Here is a 17,233-nt window from a genome sequence, read left to right as displayed (position 1 = left end):
ATCTCACTATGTGGCCGGTCCAGACAGCTCATGGACTGGTGCCCCTCAGGCGCAATGTGGGCATGTGATACGTTTGGACCCGGCCTTAATGGGTATTCCTGTCAAAGAGATTTATGGCATATCTGCCAGACTCTTCATAAATGGGCAGATTAATCACACGCATGTAATTAGACTTCAAAGTGCAGATTTTTTTATTTATTAAAGGTTTATGTGTAAGAAGAATAAAACTTATTCAACAGGTAGATAATAAAATAATCATATAGTTACAGTAGAAAATCACCTTGTACTTTAGAATTTAGGGCTTTTACCAACTATCATTTTCTTTTTAACGCTGCAATATCGCTGCTTTTTTTTCAATGGGACTCTCTAATGTTAAAATCATATCGCACAAAAGTCGCAAAAGCACAAACTTGCGAGTTTTACGTTAAAAAAGTCCCTTTGGAAAAAAACGCTGTAATATCGCAGCGTTAAAAAAAAACGCTAGTGGGTAAAAGCCCTAATAGTATATATTTTATATTACCCCCAAACTATCAGGCCTGTGTAAGAAGGCGACAGGAGAAGAAAGCCGAATGGTAAACAAATCCATAGCGTCTCATGTATCCGTGCGGAAAAATTAAAAAGCAAGCAGGGAATGACATCAGAAAGTGGCTCAACCTCTTGGTAACACCCTTCTATTGCTCAGACAACCGCCCAGGCGACATTTTCTTGTGTCGTGATGGTGAGAGATGTCCTGAGAGCCTTTAGGATGGGATATGGCTTTCTAGGCTTGGCGGGTTTGTACTACTTTTGTGGAAGTAGTATAAACCACTTTAAAAAAAAACACTTCTTTTTGTGGAGTAGCCTGGAAAAACACGTTTAGGTTGCAGACAGTCTGAATAGTGTGTTGCCCCCCCCCCCCCCCCCCCCCAGATTCTGTCTTGCATTATATGCCCAGAAGTTCCTGCTTTCTTTATTCCATTTGTATGTGGTCTGCTTGCAACGTGCTACAAATCCGTGCCCATACCCAATATTAATTGTGTATAGAACGCATTCATAGAGATCAATGGAGCTAATATATGTGGGGTCCGCAGTAAAATAGAGCATGCTGCGATTTTTCTTCCACTCGTGGAATCTGCAATTCCTAGTGTGAGCAAAACTTCGAAAGTCAATGCTTTTCAAGGCCCGCGTATTACCGCTTATGATCCACATAAACGGCAATTGTGGAATCCGCATTTCAAATCTGCTCATGTGAGACCCCCTTTAGGCTGTGTTGACACACCGAATTTTGATGCCAAATCCGCACTGATTGTGTATTAAATCATATCCCTTTTCTTGACGTGGATTCCATAAAGAAACCACCTTGCAATGTCCGTGTTGCGTCCTCAGGACGTGCAACCTCAATAATACAAACAAAAGGCACAACTGTGCAAAGGAAACATAAAACTATGGGGAATACTCTCCCTATAGTCCCCTAACCCGGGATGGGGCCCTGCCTACTCAGCGGACCGATCGCTCTGACAAGTGCGAGCCCGCACGCGTGCCTAGGCCACTGACTAGTCCCTATCAGGGAGCCCTAGCACAAAAGAAAGGTGAAACAGAAAACCCAAAACAGAAAAGCACTTAGCTCGCATGGAGAGCTTCAGCCAAGGTGTGTTCCTCCGTCGCTGTCCAAAGACACACCCAAAACCTGGTCTGGCCTGCAAGCAAGGTGCAGGCCTCAGAACGGCTGCAACAGTCCGCATGTTGATTAACCCAATAGTCTGAGCTCAGCCTCGCATTTCTGTCAGGAATTGGGGTGTGGATCTGTGTCAGATATTTCCGTGTTTTATAGCAAAGCTGTGGCAGCATGTAATGATGCGAAAAAAAGCTTCTTGATTAAAGGAGCATATTTTATTGTTTCACAGTTTTAAAAGAGGCGACGTTTCGACCTACAAACAAGGTCTTTTTCAAGCCAACAAACTAGTGAAAACACAGTTCAGACTCCATGTTCCGTATATGATCGTGGAAGGGGCTTAGGTCCATAGCCCCGTTGCTGGCTTTGCATGAATATTTTTCGCTACAGAGAAGGAAACTTTTTGAATTTCTCTCTGTCCCTTCCCCCCCCAAGTTTTCTTTTCTGGCGGGGTCGAGTGAGTGCCATGGTTCTTTTTTGCTAATTACTGTGGATATTTCCGTGTAAACATGACCTTTTATGTATCTGGTTAATTTGTTTACAACTGCGGCCGATAGTCAAAAGCAATTTAAGTAAACACATTATGATATAGATAGAGACATTTAGCAATTGACCCATCAACACGGCGACATATTCTCCGTTATTACATAAATTGAAATCAATAGCTGAGAAATTTATGCCAATCACCCACCTACCAGGCATGGCTTGTCTATTCTAACACCACAGATATTGTTAAAGGGGTTTTCCACTTGTAAGATACTGATGGCCTATCCCCAGAATGGGCCATCAATAGTAGATTGGTGGGGGGTCCAGAAGGCAGATAATAGTCAATCAGCAGTTTATCAGGCTGACGCATACATGGATCGAGCAGATTTCAGCAGGAAATACACAGCTCCAATCTCTCTGAAGTGGCCAGGCTTGGTATTACAGGCAAAATTCCCACTGAAATTAATGAGAACTTCGCCTGTATTACCCAGCCTGGCCATTGCAGTAGTAGGGGAGCTGTCTACTTCCTGCAGAAATCAGCTCACTGCATGACCACAATGGTCTGTTGAACAGCTGATTAGTGGAGATCCCAGGCGGCTGACCCTACTCTGAGGATAGACCATCAGTAGTTTACAAGTGGACAACCCCTTTAATTTTATAGATTTTTCTGACATTTTAGTTTCCACTATTCACAGTTGGCTCTTGGGCACTATTTTGTTATCTCGCTTCTGTAACTGCGGCTTGACATGTTTATATTTCAACTCTGTAGTTATAAAAATCCGTGACACCCTGTTTACGACTATCATCCTGTGGAGGGGCCCACCATCTTGGCAAATCTCTTCTACTGTTCTGTCTATAGAGTAGATGTTTTGTGTCTGTCCGGTTAGATCAGGATCATTGGGGTAGAGTTCATCTTCTGCAAGAGAACAAACAAAAAACATCATGAACGTTTCCCTCACTGGTCTTTCCCTTATAGCGCTCCTCATTAAATGGTGCAGCATCATCGGTGTGGGCCATCAGTACTTCTGTAGTATAGAAGGGGACAAGAAGCCAGGAAATAGTTAAAAGGGTTGTATCAAAATTGCAAGTTATCCCCTGTGCACAGGATCTCCACTGGATAGGGGATACCTGGGTGATTGGTGGGGGTCTCACCACTGAGATCCCCACCAATCACGAGGGTCCTGTGTCCCCTGTCCTCTTCACTGTGGTGTTGCTGCATACCCAGCAGAGGAGACTGAATAAAGTGCTGGTCCAGCAAGCGCACTAGTGATCCATTCACTTTCAATGGGGCCACGTAGATACCCGAGTGACACCCACTGAGGTATTTCCATCAGATCCATGGAAATGAATGGAGCGCTGAAGGCACATAATCGGACTGTATTCCCCTCATGCTGACATCACTGCGGGGGAAGAAGCAATCCCCACAATGACAGGCAGAACAGGACACAGGAGTCCAGTTTTGCAGATCGGCGGAGGTCTCAGCAGTGGGACCCTCACGGATCAGCAAGTTATCTCCTATCCAGTGGAGATCTTTTTGATAGAGGATAATGAACAATTGTGGTACAACCTCCAATATTGGCCAACAGCTCTCCAAGTTGATGAATAGAGTGCAGGGCAACCTTCCCCCATAACATCCATCCGTCCTAATAGGCAGTATGGACAGGAGCTGGCCAGATGGAACTACTCCCAACTTGAATGTGCCATAATTGTCTGTATATATGGGTCCCCCCATCTGGGATCGGCTCCTACCCCTAGAACGAGGGGTCCCTGGCCTTGTCCTTACTCCCTGCATCCAGGCGTGGAGTGGTGGTTGGGTTTTATAAAGACAGTCAAGCACCCGTACAACCTCGCTTCTGCAATCATTTTCATAAAAACTGGCTACTTCTCTGAGTTTGGATGCCGTAACGAGCGTAGAGCTGAGGTGGGACAGGGTTGTGGCCCTTGTTGTAGGAACAAGAGTAGGTTTGAGAGAGAGGACTCATTCCTATCGACATTTATTACACATTTATGCTTTATTCTTTGAATTTAGATTTATTAACCTCTTGAGGACCCGGGCATTTTTTTGCTTTTTCATTTTGTTTTTTCCTCCCCACTTTAAAAAAAAAATCATACCTTTTTTTTATTTTTTCATCACCGTCACTGTCTGAGAACTTTTTTTTTTTGTGGGTCAAGTTGTATTGCTTGATGATATTATTTAATGTATCATTTACTGTACTAAAAACATTTGAAAAATTTCTAAATGTAGTAAAATTGTAATAATTTATACTTTTTTTGGACCACAAGGGGCCTTTTTTTTCCATTGTCTTTTCATTAACTTTTTTAATACAAGGTTTAATAAAGGCAGGGCGTCTTGTTTTTATGGTGTATACACTGCAGCAAAAATGAAAAAAATTAGTCTGTCGTTCAGTACGGTTATGACTAAACCAAATTCATATCGGTTTTCTGTTGCACTACTTTTAAAATAACTAAATAAGATAACTTAAATATATTCTGCCGCCATCTTCTGACCACCATAACTTTTTTATATTTCAGCTGTGTGCGGGTTCGTTTTTGGCGGGACAACCTGTGGCTTCTATTGATACCAATTTGGGGTATATGTTACTTTTTGATCACTTTTTCTTGGAGAAGGGATGACTAAAAGAGCACAATTCTGGCATTGTTTATTTTTTTCTGATGGCATTCAGCGTACGATACAAATAACGCAATATTTTAATAGATCGGTCTTTTATAGACGTGGCAAGGGCATATATGCTTGGGGTTTTGTCATGGCACATAAGCTGTTAAGCTTCAGTATGCAATAGGTGTATATATTTCTATCTTCAGAAAGTGGCCCAACCTCTTGGAAACACCCTTCTATTAGTCAGGCGACCACCCAGGCGACATTCTCTTGTGTCGTGATGGTGAGAGATGCTCTGAGATCCTTTAGGATGGGATACGGCTCTCCGGGCTTGGCGGGTTTATACTACTTTTTTGGAAGTAGTATAAACCACTTTTAAAAAAAAAGCAAAACAGTTCTTCTTGTGGAGGAAGAGCCCGGAAGAACAAGTTTAGGGTGCATACAGTCTGAATGGTGTGTTGCTCCCCAGATTCTGTCTTGCATTATCTGCCCGGAAGTTCCGGCTTTCTTTATTCCATTTGTATGTAGTCAAAAGCCATTTTAGTAAACACGTTATGATATAGATGGAGACGTTTTGCAATTGGCCCATCAACACAGTGTCATATTCTCCGTTATTACATAAATTGAAATCAATAGCTGGCAAATCTATGGCAATGACCTATCTACCAGGCCTGGCTTGTTTGACCTTACACTACAGATATTGTTAAAGGGGTTTTCCACTTGTAAGATACTGATGGCTTATCCTCAGAATGGATAGTAGATTGGTGGGGGATCCAGAAGGCAGATAATAGCCAATCAGCAGTTAATCAGGCTGACACGTACGTGGGCTGAGCCGATTTCAGTAGGAAGCAGACAGTTCCAATCTCTCTGAAGTGGCCTGGCTTGGTATTATAGGCAAAGCTCCCACTGAAGTGAATGAAAACTTTGCCTGTATTAACCAGCCTGGCCACTGCAGTGGTAGCGGAACTGTCTACTTTCTGCAGAAATCAGCTCACTGCATGACCACAATGGTCCGGTGAACAGCTGATTAGTGGAGATCCTAGGCGGCGGACCCTACCCTATCCTGAGGATAGACCATCAGTAGTTTACAAGTGGGCAACCCCTTTAATCAAACTACTAACAACCACTTGTCTGTATGTATGTGTGTGCATGCTTCTCATGCTCCACCCCTGGTAACATCATCGCTCCGCCCGCTGGTGACACCATCGAAGGTCCTACAACATATGTAAAACACAAAGTCTGAGTGACAGAAGAACAACACAGTTAGGGCTCTTGGAAGGTGTGAGCAAAAATAAAAAAATGAGAATACGACTAAACCGCTATTATGTCAGATAAAACTCAGCACTTCTGACAGAACATACTGATCTAATACCACCACAGAGATCCAGTGGGCTGAAGGCGCTGTGGTGATGTCACCTCTGTGGGAGGAGCCAAGCTGTATTAACTTGTGTGGTAATCAAGCTACTGTGAGCGTGATATGCCACCAGAAACACCGGGACTATAATGTACTAATAATTATTAATATATATATATGAAAGGTGAGAGCCCTCAATGACTGACCACTAATTCTTACTTCCCAATGTCATACAAACATGAAATTTGGCAGGAGCATTCTTTAGGTCCTAAGTAGGAAAGGTAAAGGGGTCACGACTCGAAAATTTAATGCTAAGTGCAAAAGTATTGGCGCCCTTGTGTAATGTACCGAATCTAATTCTCTAACTTCCCAATGTCATACAAACATGATATTTGTTGTACAAACATGAAAGCTGTGATGTGATTAGTTGTAATATATTATACTGCTGAGGTAACACGAAAGCTGCGCTGAGATTGGTTGTTATATATTATACCGATGAGGTACCATGAAAGCTGTGCTATGATTGGTTGTGATATATTATACTGCTGAGGTAACATGAAAGCTGTGCTGTGATTGGTTGTTATATATTATACTGCTGAGGTAACATGAAAGCTGTGCTGTGATTGGTTGTTATATATAATACCGCTTAAGTCAGAGTAACCTTGACTTCATAAAATTTTCTGTGCAAACAACACATAAACAGCTGTATCAAATTAACTTGGATGATGCCGGGTATATCAGCTAGTTATATATAAATTTTTCTGACATTTTTGTTTCCGCTATTCACAGTTGGCCTTTGGGCTCTATGTCGTTATCTCGCTGCTGTAATTGCGGCTTGACATGTTTATATTTCGATTTTGTAGTTATAAAAATCTGTGACACCCTGTTTACGACTATCACCCTGTGGAGGGGCCCACCATCTTGGCAAACCTCTTCTATTGTTCTGTCTATAGAGTAGATTTTTTGGGTCTGTCCGGTGAGATCAGGATCAGTGGGGTAGAGTTCATCTCCTGCAAGATAACAAACAGAAACATCATGAACATTTCCCTCACTGGTCTTTCCCCTATACCGCTCCTCATTAAATGGTGCAGCACCATCGGTGTGGGATGTCCGTACCTCTGTAGTATAGAAGGGGACAAGAAGCCAGCAAATAGTTGTATCAAAATTGCAAGTTATCCCCTTTCCACAGGATCTCCACCGGATAGGAGATAACTTGCAGATTAGTGGGGGTCTCACCACTGAGATCCCCACCAATCACGAGGGTCCTGTGTCCCCTGTCCTCCTCACTGCGGTATTGCTGCACACCCAGCAGAGGAGACTGAATGGAGTGCTGGTCCAGCAAGTGCACTAGTGACACCCACTTAGGTATTTCCATCAGACCCATGGTAATAAATGAATCGCTGAAGGTACATAATCGGCCAGTATTCCCTTGATCGCTGCAGAGGAGGAAGCAATCCCCACAATGACAAGCAGAATGGGACACAGGGGTCCTGTTTTGCAGATCGGTGGGGGTCAGCAAAAGTCACATACCTGGCAGCGTTAACACAATCCCATCCTTGGCGTGTATATGGATAGGGCAGAACCTTTCACAACCTTCCAGACCCCGATGGAGAGCGAAACGCTGCAGATCCTCAAGGTGCGTGAAGTTACACAATCTGCTCAACTCATAGATCTGAGCAGGGGGGATCCAGGCATTATTCTGAGATTCTTTGATAGCCTCCTTAGGTGTCCACCACTGAAATATCACAACGCAATATATTACTGGATGCAAAGACGCACAGATGACCTGATAGCAGTATTATCTATTAGAGAGTTGCATTTGCAGCAGCTTCTTTATATGTGACTGATAAGCCTCATGTCCACGGGCGGGTTGGATTCTGCAGGAGGGAGCTCAAAGTGAAATCCAACTTTGCCCGTGGCTGAGGAAACTACTTATCCATCCTGATCCTCTGAATGGCTGTGCGGATCTTCTATCTTCTCTATTGTGGAAGTGGGCGGAAGCGCTGGCAGGGCGCCGCCACACATGCGCAGTGGAGTTTTCTTTTTAAATCTCCTGCTTTTCCGTGGGGTCCGTGGTCTGTCTGCAATGTCAGCTGGGGGCGGGCCACGGATCGGACGGCTTTCATTATCTGCAATGGAAGTCGTCCGTGCAGGAACTGCAGCAAAATGGATCATGCTGCGAATTGTTTTCCTGGTGTCCAAAAACTTGCTTTCGGTATACGAGTAACTTAATGTGAAGTTTATGGTGGGGTGGAATGCATTGAATCTCTCATGGAATTTTATTAGTTCTTGTTTGGAGTTCGTTGAAGTTATGATATTAAAAGGCAATTTCAGGTCACAAAGCCATAGAAGAATTTGGGAAGATAAAGTTATAACAACTTTTGACACTTTTAATAGAGATTTAAATTATTCACAAGAATTCATGCGTGAGTGGGCGGTATGGGAAATCTATAGCATGAATAACACTGCTGGCCTGGTTAAACCCTTCCACCTAAAACTAATTCAGGGACCATAAAACTTTCACTCTCGTATCAGTGACGTCTTACAGATGTTTGTACTTAATAAGGGAGATGAAATAACATTTCTGTGCTAGGATTCACTAACTCAGGGACCATAAAACCCTCCCTCCCTCCCTTACCAGTGACTAATTTTTTTTAATTATTCACATCCATGTCTGTGCCTTGTCATAAGTTTGTGTGTATAAATATGCATGCCTCTTCGGATCCATTTCATTATGCCTTGATGAAGGACTGAGAGTAAAAGTCCAAAAATTCACCTTAACATCAGGTATTTTTGGAAGCCATTAAAAGGTACTTTGTTTCTCTTACTGGGAACAATCACATTTTGCTCAACTGGCTAACACAGTACCAAACCTTTTTCATACTCCAAAGCTGCACTGCGTATTCTGCTAGTGGAGTCCCTCGTACATACAATGCCTATCCTGTACTGCTCCTGAGTTCCATCCTGTATTATACTCCAGAGCTGCCCTCACTATTCTGCTGGTGGAGTCACTGTGTACATTCATTACTTATCCTGTACTGACCCTGAGTTACATCCTGTATTATACTCTAGAGCTGCACTCACTATTCTGCTGGTGCAGTCACTGTGTACATACATTACTTATCCTGTACTGCTCCTGAGTTACATCCTGTATTATACTCCAGAGCTGCACTCACTATTCTGCTGGTGGAATCCCTACAAATTTAGAGTTCAAGCTACTCCCTTAAAGGGGTTGTCCCGCGCCGAAACGGTTTTTTTTTTTTTCAATAGCCCCCCCGTTCGGCGCGAGACAAACCCGATGCATGTGTTGAAAAAAAAAACCGGATAGTACTTACCCGAATCCCCGTGCTCCGGTGACTTCTTACTTACCTTGCGAAGATGGCCGCCGGGATCTTCACCCTCGGTGGACCGCAGGTCTTCTGTGCGGTCCATTGCCGATTCCAGCCTCCTGATTGGCTGGAATTGGCACACGTGACAGGGCGGAGCTACGAGGAGCAGCTCTCCAGCACGAGCAGCCCCATTCAACACGGAGAAGACCGGACTGCGCAAGCGCGTCTAATCGGGCGATTAGACGCTGAAAATTAGACGGCACCATGGAGACGGGGACGCTAACAATGGAACAGGTAAGTGAATAACTTCTGTATGGCTCATAATTAATGCACAATGTACATTACAAAGTGCATTAATATGGCCATACAGAAGTGTATACCCCAACTTTGTTTCGCGGGACAACCCCTTTAATATATTCTTCTATGTAAGCTCCTTGATGGCAAAAATTGTCACCACCTGATATGTATTAAACGGAGAATGTCCCTATGGTCCTCTAGACAAGAGAAAAGGCAATCCGCGCCACCAAACATAGGTTCGATATATCAATAAGATAATAAAATGGTAATGAACTCACCTGATGCCAAGCGGGGCCCATATACAAAATATGGGGGTATGCCGCCTGCACCAGAGGTCCTAGTCGACTTGTAGCGAGTACTTTGGGTCCTGCAATGATCCTGCATGATCCAGTGGGCAGCAGAAAAAAAGGAAAGTGCCCCAAAATTGGATGACCAAGTGAGGAAAATAGAAGAATAAAGTATTCCACGCTCTTGTTGTAGGCTCCTAGGTGATATTAAAGATCTTCTGGGATCCACTTATGATTATATCAAAAATTTATTGAAAGTCCAAAGTGACAAGTAGAAGTAACACAAACGTAACATAAACATCAGATGCTTCAGAAAGGCGTTACTTGGAATGCTGAAACGCGTTGCATGCCAGTGTAGGGTAACGTTTGTGTTATTTCTACTTGTCACTTTGGACTATCAATAAATTTTTGATATAATCATAAGTGGATCCCGGAAGATCTTTTATATCACCTAGAAGCCTACAACAAGAGCATGGAATACTTTATTCTTCTATGATCCTCTAGAGTCACGATTCGGAGAAGACATGACTCCCCGTCAGCAAGTCCCCTACAATGACTAAATGTACTCTATTATATGAAGCAGACAAGACCTGTATACCTGTGGGCACTCACTTTGAAGGTGGTCACTTCTTTCTGGTCCTCCACAGTGAACGGCTTCCTTGGCAAGCAGCAGATGAAGAAAGCCACGTCACAGCGCCTGTGCATTATATTTTTCGGGAGCACAGGGTTCAGCCAGTTGGCCCATTCCTGAAGGGCCCAGATATTAGGGACACATCGGAGCTCTTTACATATTTCGATGAACCGCAAGGGATCACTCTGAACCTCCTCTCTCCACCTAGCTATCGCTTTTCCATCCTGTTCATAAGCGGGCATGAAATTTTGGTTGTCCTCGATACTGGAATTTTCAAGAACCACCAACAAAATACCAGATTCTTCAAAGGTCTCCCTTATAGCGCAGATCCGGAAGGCCACCTCGCCAGGGATCGGAGAGCCAAACTTTGTTCTGTCAGTGATGAACATGGGAGGCCTAGTGAAAGGAGGCTGCTTCACCACCCCAAGCCCAAAGTTAGGCTTCTGGGCATGTCTCTCAAACACTTTCACCCAATCGCTGGAGAAATCAGAAGGTTCAACGAGTCCCCCAGGGAACACAAATGCATTGGGGAAAAAAGCGCTACGCTGACTGCGTTGCACTAAAAGAACCTCATAATCGAAGCTGGATTTCTTCTGTTGACTGTGCCAGGGACCCTCGGGTGTGGTTTTTGGTATGGCACTCAGATGTTGGCATCCGGCTGTTAATATCAGGGTGGCGGCTTCCCGCCAGTGCTTTAACGTGTTGTTCATTTTTTATAGCTTGGTTTTTCTCATTGTCTAATATTCTTTGCAGAAGACGACCTATTGTGACCGTGTCTGGAACTGGATGCTATCCGCATTAATGAGGCGCTTCCTGTAGATAGAAAAGCGTAGACATATCATGTCTAAGTGCTGTGTACATACATTGTGTGCTATACCAAATAGATTCCCCAGTATCGTCCCAAGGTTCAGAGTTACCCCACATGCACAGAATAAGGGACAGCCGTCCTACTTACTGCTACCCGACTATCATTCCAGTGCTTTACACAGGAAAGACAGTCATTCAAGTGAATGGAGATGAAGCAACTGGGGACTGTTCCGGCCCGCTCGCCTGCCTCTATTCACATTAACTATAAGTCTCTCAAACACTGAGCGCCCCCCCTTTATATGGCCCGACAGTTGCTTGGTTTTTAGTTCTACTAAAAACCAAGTGACTCCGAAAGGTCAGAGATTTCTCGCTCGGTACCCTGTCGGCGACCGCTTGTACACGGGACGATTCTCGCCAAAATTCGCTGTTTCCACTAGTGAAAATTCCTGCGATAGTTGCCTTAAGTAAAAGGTACCTTAACCCATTAGTGACGGCCAATACGGCTTTTTACTGACCTCACTAATGGGCTTTAAACCTGCACATGCATCATGTTAAGGTGGTGGTTTAGCTGACTACTGACAACCGGGCTCCTGTTCTAACCACCACCCCAGGGGAAACCTCAGATGCCACAATCAGTAGCAACTGCAGCATATAAGCAGATGGCAGGGGGAGGAGATGCTTCTGTTAACCATCGGCCCCTCGTAGTCTGATTACTAGGAACCAATGGGTTCTCATGTTAGCTAGAAGCCTGACAAAAGCCTCCATGTTTCCCATGTAACTCTGCCTATTAGCCCCGCCTCCAGCAGAGGATAATAGGCTGCTGTCATAGGCATTGTTGAATGCACCACAAAAGTAATGCTGTGTACTATCCTAGCGATCAAACGATCGCCTCTTCAAGTCCCAACATTTGAGCGATTATCTTGCGCTGTAAATGACACAACGATTATTGCTCAAAAGACATCTTTTGGGCAATAATCATTGTGCCTAAATGGGCCTTTATTGACCCTTCATCAGGCTTAAATGAAACTAGTTTAGATGGGATACAATTATGACATACAAATGCAGAGGGGAGGGGGGACACCCCTCTTGATCTAAATGAGTGTTCACACACAGAAATTTGAGACTTAAAATAACACCAATCAAGCAAAGAGAAAGATGCTTAATCAGTCTACTGAGCTGAGGAATGTGACAGTTTTATGATGCCTGTTATCTCTACTTTACAGACTTCCCATAGGAGATGGAAACACTACCTCTGCAGCACCACCTATTGGATGGCAACATTCTTACAATAAATTTCAGAATTTTTATGAAAAAAAGCAATGATTGGGAAGAGGACAACCGTCTTGACTTCCTTCAGTCCTTTCATATTTTCCACTTATGAAAGAATCCTGGGTTGAAGTTCATTCCATTCTTGAGGGTATCAAACATGGCCATATATGTATACTCCCAACAGCACGTGATTGTGCCCAATTTTTTGACACATAGCGAGCATACATGCACTTACACCCGTGTGCAGCCGCCCTCAGAGAGACATAAAATTGCACAACAGTATGCTCAATTGCACTTTCACCTGTGTAAAGCTGGTCTTATTGCATGTATGTATGTATGTCCTGTTGTACTACCTCTAGCTTGAATACAAGTTGTGATACGGGCGGGCAGGGAGACATACTGGTTCTGTGTGGCATCCTGCAGCATATCGCTCCACACTTGCTGTAACTGAGCCTCTAGATAGTGTAAATTTAAAGGCTTTTGAAGTTGGAGTCCCAGATGGTCCCATACATGTTGGTGATAAATCTAGTGACCAGGCAGCCACCGAAGTGTGACAATGTTGTGGGGGCTTCCTGTGACCCCCTTGTGTGTACAGCTGAGTGTCGCGGCCTGAATCTGGTACAGTTAATTCGACGGAAAATATTGGCTTAGCTCTAACTGTGGTGGTTGTCACCCATACAGACCCAAGCACCGAAACCCCTAACGGATATACAAGGCATATGATGAAGATTGCGAATTAATAAATTTGTGACGCCAATGTCTCTTGTGAGTATCAAGGAAATACGTGTATATTAGAGATGAGCGAGTATACTCGCTAAAGGCAATTGCTCGAGCGAGCATTGCCTTTAGCGAGTACCTGCCCGCTCGAGACAAAAGGTTCGGGTGCCGGAGGCGGGCACGGAGCTGCGGGGGGGAGCGGGGCAGAACAGAGGGGAGATCTCTCTCTCCCTCTCTCCCCCCCGCTCCCTCCTGCTGACTGCCGCTACTCACCGCTCCCCCGCGTCGGCACCCGAACCTTTCGTCTCGAGCAGGCAGGTACTCACTAAAGGCAATGCTCGCTCATCTCTAGTGTATATGTAACGGAAAAATAACACCAAGAAACATCTCTAGCAAACCAGAGACACCGAGTTTACTTAGAAGAGATAAAGAAATTATACGACAAAACAGATGATTCAAAAGATAAAAAAACACTTTGTATTGAATTTACAGAATATTATTAGAAACACATAGGAAGATAAAGAATAAATTTGTCAGTCACATAGATAAAATAAGGGTGATTACCAACCCTTACGACTGTATACGGGACCCATTGTTATAGAGGGGAAGACTTTAGATTACCCTGGGGAACTGGAGGATCCCTACTCTCGACTGGGAACGTATGGAGGGGTTGAAGGCACTGCATCACCCCACTAATCTTCCTTTCTATTCACTGACTGCACTGTGAGTGGACCTATAAGTAGTCTCACCCTGCTGATTTAACGGTCTCCTACTCAGCTGACGCCATTATTGAGCCCCGCTGCCGGCCACCAACCAACATCCTCTCACCACTTCTGATGACTTCCCTGCTTCTTCTCGGTCAGCTGTCTCTCTCTCTGTTTCTTCTGTCAGCTGTCTCTCGCTCTCTCTCTGCCTCTTCTCCTGTCAGCTGTCTCTCTCTCTCTGCCTCTTCTCCTGTCAGCTGTCTCTCACCCTCTTCTCCTGTCAGCTGTCCCATACATCTCACTGCCTCTGGCTCTTCACTTTCTCTTTCTCTGTCAGCTGTTCCTCTCACTGCCTCCGGTATCTCTTCTCTTTCCTCCTTCTCTGTCAGCTGATGCGCTCCGACTCCTTCTACTAACTTACAACGTACGTACGCAAACTTAAAATTGCTCTCATATAACTAGACTCCACACCCTCCAGCTTCAGAATGGCCACGGGGTTTCTACCACAGGGCACCTCCACTGACCCCAGGGGAATACAGAGGAGGATCACCAGGGACTTACTGACCCATAAAAATACCCTGTGCCACCTTTGGGGCCACTAAACGAGCATTATCCTGCCGCCTCTTAGAAACCGCCATGATAGGAACACATGTGGCTGCAGGATGTCCTGAACATATCACTGAGCTCCCAATGTCCCTCTTACCACTAATAGGGGGGACCGACTGTTGTATGCTATAGCCCCCCAGACCACCACACCAGCAGGAGGCAGTGTGCCGCTTCACAGCAAAGGCAGGATTGACCCCCGCCCCTTTCCCCTCCTCACGAGGTCTACATTGTCAGCGGCCAAACCAAAGACAACCCGGTACCACTCCATAGCATCCAGTTTCATCGTTCAAAACACCATTGCCAACATTTAGGGAACGGGATAATGGCACACCGACACTTGGGGCTGGGATAATTCCATGCCACTACAGAGATGACTTCCGCCTAAACAAGGTTTTTCATTGCACATTCAAACTCTTCACAAGAGCACAGGAGTTTGAAAAAAAATGTGGGAAGATGGCGGCTGTCTGATCTTTCCAGAACGTAGTATTCACTACTTGCGGGAAAGATAGGGCAGGTCCTCTCTTTTCTAAGTCAAGTATTAACGTAATAGATACTGATAGAGATAGATTCTGATAACTGGTCTTAGATCCTTAATCTGTGCTCTTCCCGCTCTTCCTCTGGGATTTGTGAATTTCTGCTGGGTGGAAAGAATCTTAACAGTTTTCTTCAGCACTCTCTGTTGGGCTTGGGAAGCGGAGGTGACTTGACTTTGGAGAGCTTCAAGCATTTATCCAAAACAATTTCTGAGCACTTTCATTCCCAGGATCATGCATGGGACATTTCTCTGCTACATCAATCACCAGTACACCTTTCTGTACTAGCCCGATCTGTCCCATGAGGAAATGGTACGGGTTTTGCCATTTGTGGCAATGAGATCCAAGAAGTGATGCGGGGGTTGTATGAGAACCGAGGGGTTCCAGTATCGCTCAAAGAGTGCCTTTCGTATTGTAGTCACTTGAGAACCGGTGTCTAAGAGTGCTGCAATAGGGGCGCCTTCTATTGTTACCAGGATTTCAGGACCGTGGCCAACATATTTGCACATCCACTGTCGGTTATTCTGAGCAGGACCTACTTTCTTTCCTCCCAAACGGTGGTCCATGGACCCAGGGGACGACCATTTAAAATTCGCCAGTCCATGCAGTCGTGTCCCGTACACCTGCAATGTGTACAGAAGCTATTTGGATTTCTCCAGAGAGAAATGGTTGGTCCTATCTCTTTGGAATGTTTCAGCAGGAGGCTGAGAAGGCTCACAAGAATATGGACATAGGGCTTCTAAGTGATCTCGGATGATTGAACCAGAATCGGAAACATGCCTCTCCAATTCCCCCATCCGTTCACACAGAGTCGCCACACCCCATGCCATGTCCACCAGTTGTTTCTGTATTGTTTCCATGTTCCTGCTCTGTGGAACGTCATTCTCTTCAGAATCAGTTGCTTGTGTGGTCTGGAATGAAGTTTGTGTTTTGGCGCGTCGTAGGGATTTGACTTCTCCCAGGAGATCTTTATAGGTGTTAGGAGACTCTATCTCTGTAGGTTTTGTACGCATCACCCAAATGATTAACTCTTTGAAATTTAGGAAACTGTCAACTGCGAATTGGACTGCTAACATTCTCAATTGCCTCCGGAGGTCTTTGGTGATTACCCCTTCAATAAATTGCTCCCGTAATGTTATGTCAGCAGTATCGGTTTCTTATGGATGAGAATGAATTATGGCTTTCATTCCTTCCTGAAAAGATAGGGCATAGTCCCGAAGGGATGTCCCTGAGTGCTGCTTCCTATAAAAAAAAAATCGCTTTTTCACTTCTGAAGCAGTACAGGTTTCAAAAATATTTTGGAGTTTCTGAAATATCTGCTCTACAGCTCTTCTCTGAGATCCAGGTCAGGTATTAACTTCTCTTGCGGCTACACCTTCTGTCATATCAATATTTCTACTTTCTGTTCTGTGGCTAGGGGATACAGTTTTAACATAGCAAACATCTTGCTGTGGTTCTCTCTCAGGCTATGCAATTCTCCTTTGTAGCGGGATAACCAAGGGGCACCTGGATAATAGGTTAGAGTTAGAGGCATAGAGGAAGTGACTGGAGTAGTGGTAGTAGCTGTTGCAGAGCTTGGACTGTGGGAGACTACTCTGTCCTCTGAATCTGATGTTTTCAAAGTGCTAGAAGACTTTTTTAGGCTCTTGAGTAAATAGGATTGAATTTTGTCCCACTTGGGTGATTTTTGAAAATAAGGATGCTGGCTAGAGATGAGCGAGTATACTCGCTAAGGGCAATTGCTCGATTGAGCATTGGCCTCAGTGAGTACCTGCCCGCTCAGGAGCAAAGATTCGGCTGCCAGCGGTGGGCGGGGAGCGGCAGGGGAGAGCGGGGAGGAACGGAGGGGAGATCTCTCTCTCCCTCTCTCCCCCCCCCCCCTGCTCCTCCCTGCTGACTGCCGCAACTGACCTGTCACCCGTGCCGGCACCCGAACCTTCTCTGC

The 17,233-nt window shown here is 44.8% G+C and overlaps 1 protein-coding gene across 1 annotated transcript; it reads right to left on the bottom strand.

The window, feature by feature from the left end:
- Positions 1 to 6,891: 6,891 nt before the first annotated feature.
- Positions 6,892 to 14,389, bottom strand: LOC136582175 (acyl-coenzyme A diphosphatase NUDT19-like). Its single transcript, XM_066583012.1, has 4 exons — positions 14,274 to 14,389; positions 10,634 to 11,465; positions 7,639 to 7,843; positions 6,892 to 7,118 (listed from the first exon to the last, which is right to left on the bottom strand). The coding sequence occupies exons 2-4, from the start codon at positions 11,360 to 11,362 to the stop codon at positions 6,892 to 6,894; spliced, it is 1,161 nt and encodes a 386-aa protein (XP_066439109.1). The 5' UTR covers positions 11,363 to 11,465; positions 14,274 to 14,389.
- Between the last annotated feature and the right edge of the window lie 2,844 nt (positions 14,390 to 17,233).

The sequence above is a fragment of the Eleutherodactylus coqui genome, chromosome 11 (genome assembly GCF_035609145.1).
Source record: "Eleutherodactylus coqui strain aEleCoq1 chromosome 11, aEleCoq1.hap1, whole genome shotgun sequence".
In the NCBI taxonomy this organism is placed as follows: domain Eukaryota; kingdom Metazoa; phylum Chordata; class Amphibia; order Anura; family Eleutherodactylidae; genus Eleutherodactylus; species Eleutherodactylus coqui.
Note: the sequence above shows the minus strand (reverse complement) of the source record. Positions and strands in the feature narration are given on the sequence as shown.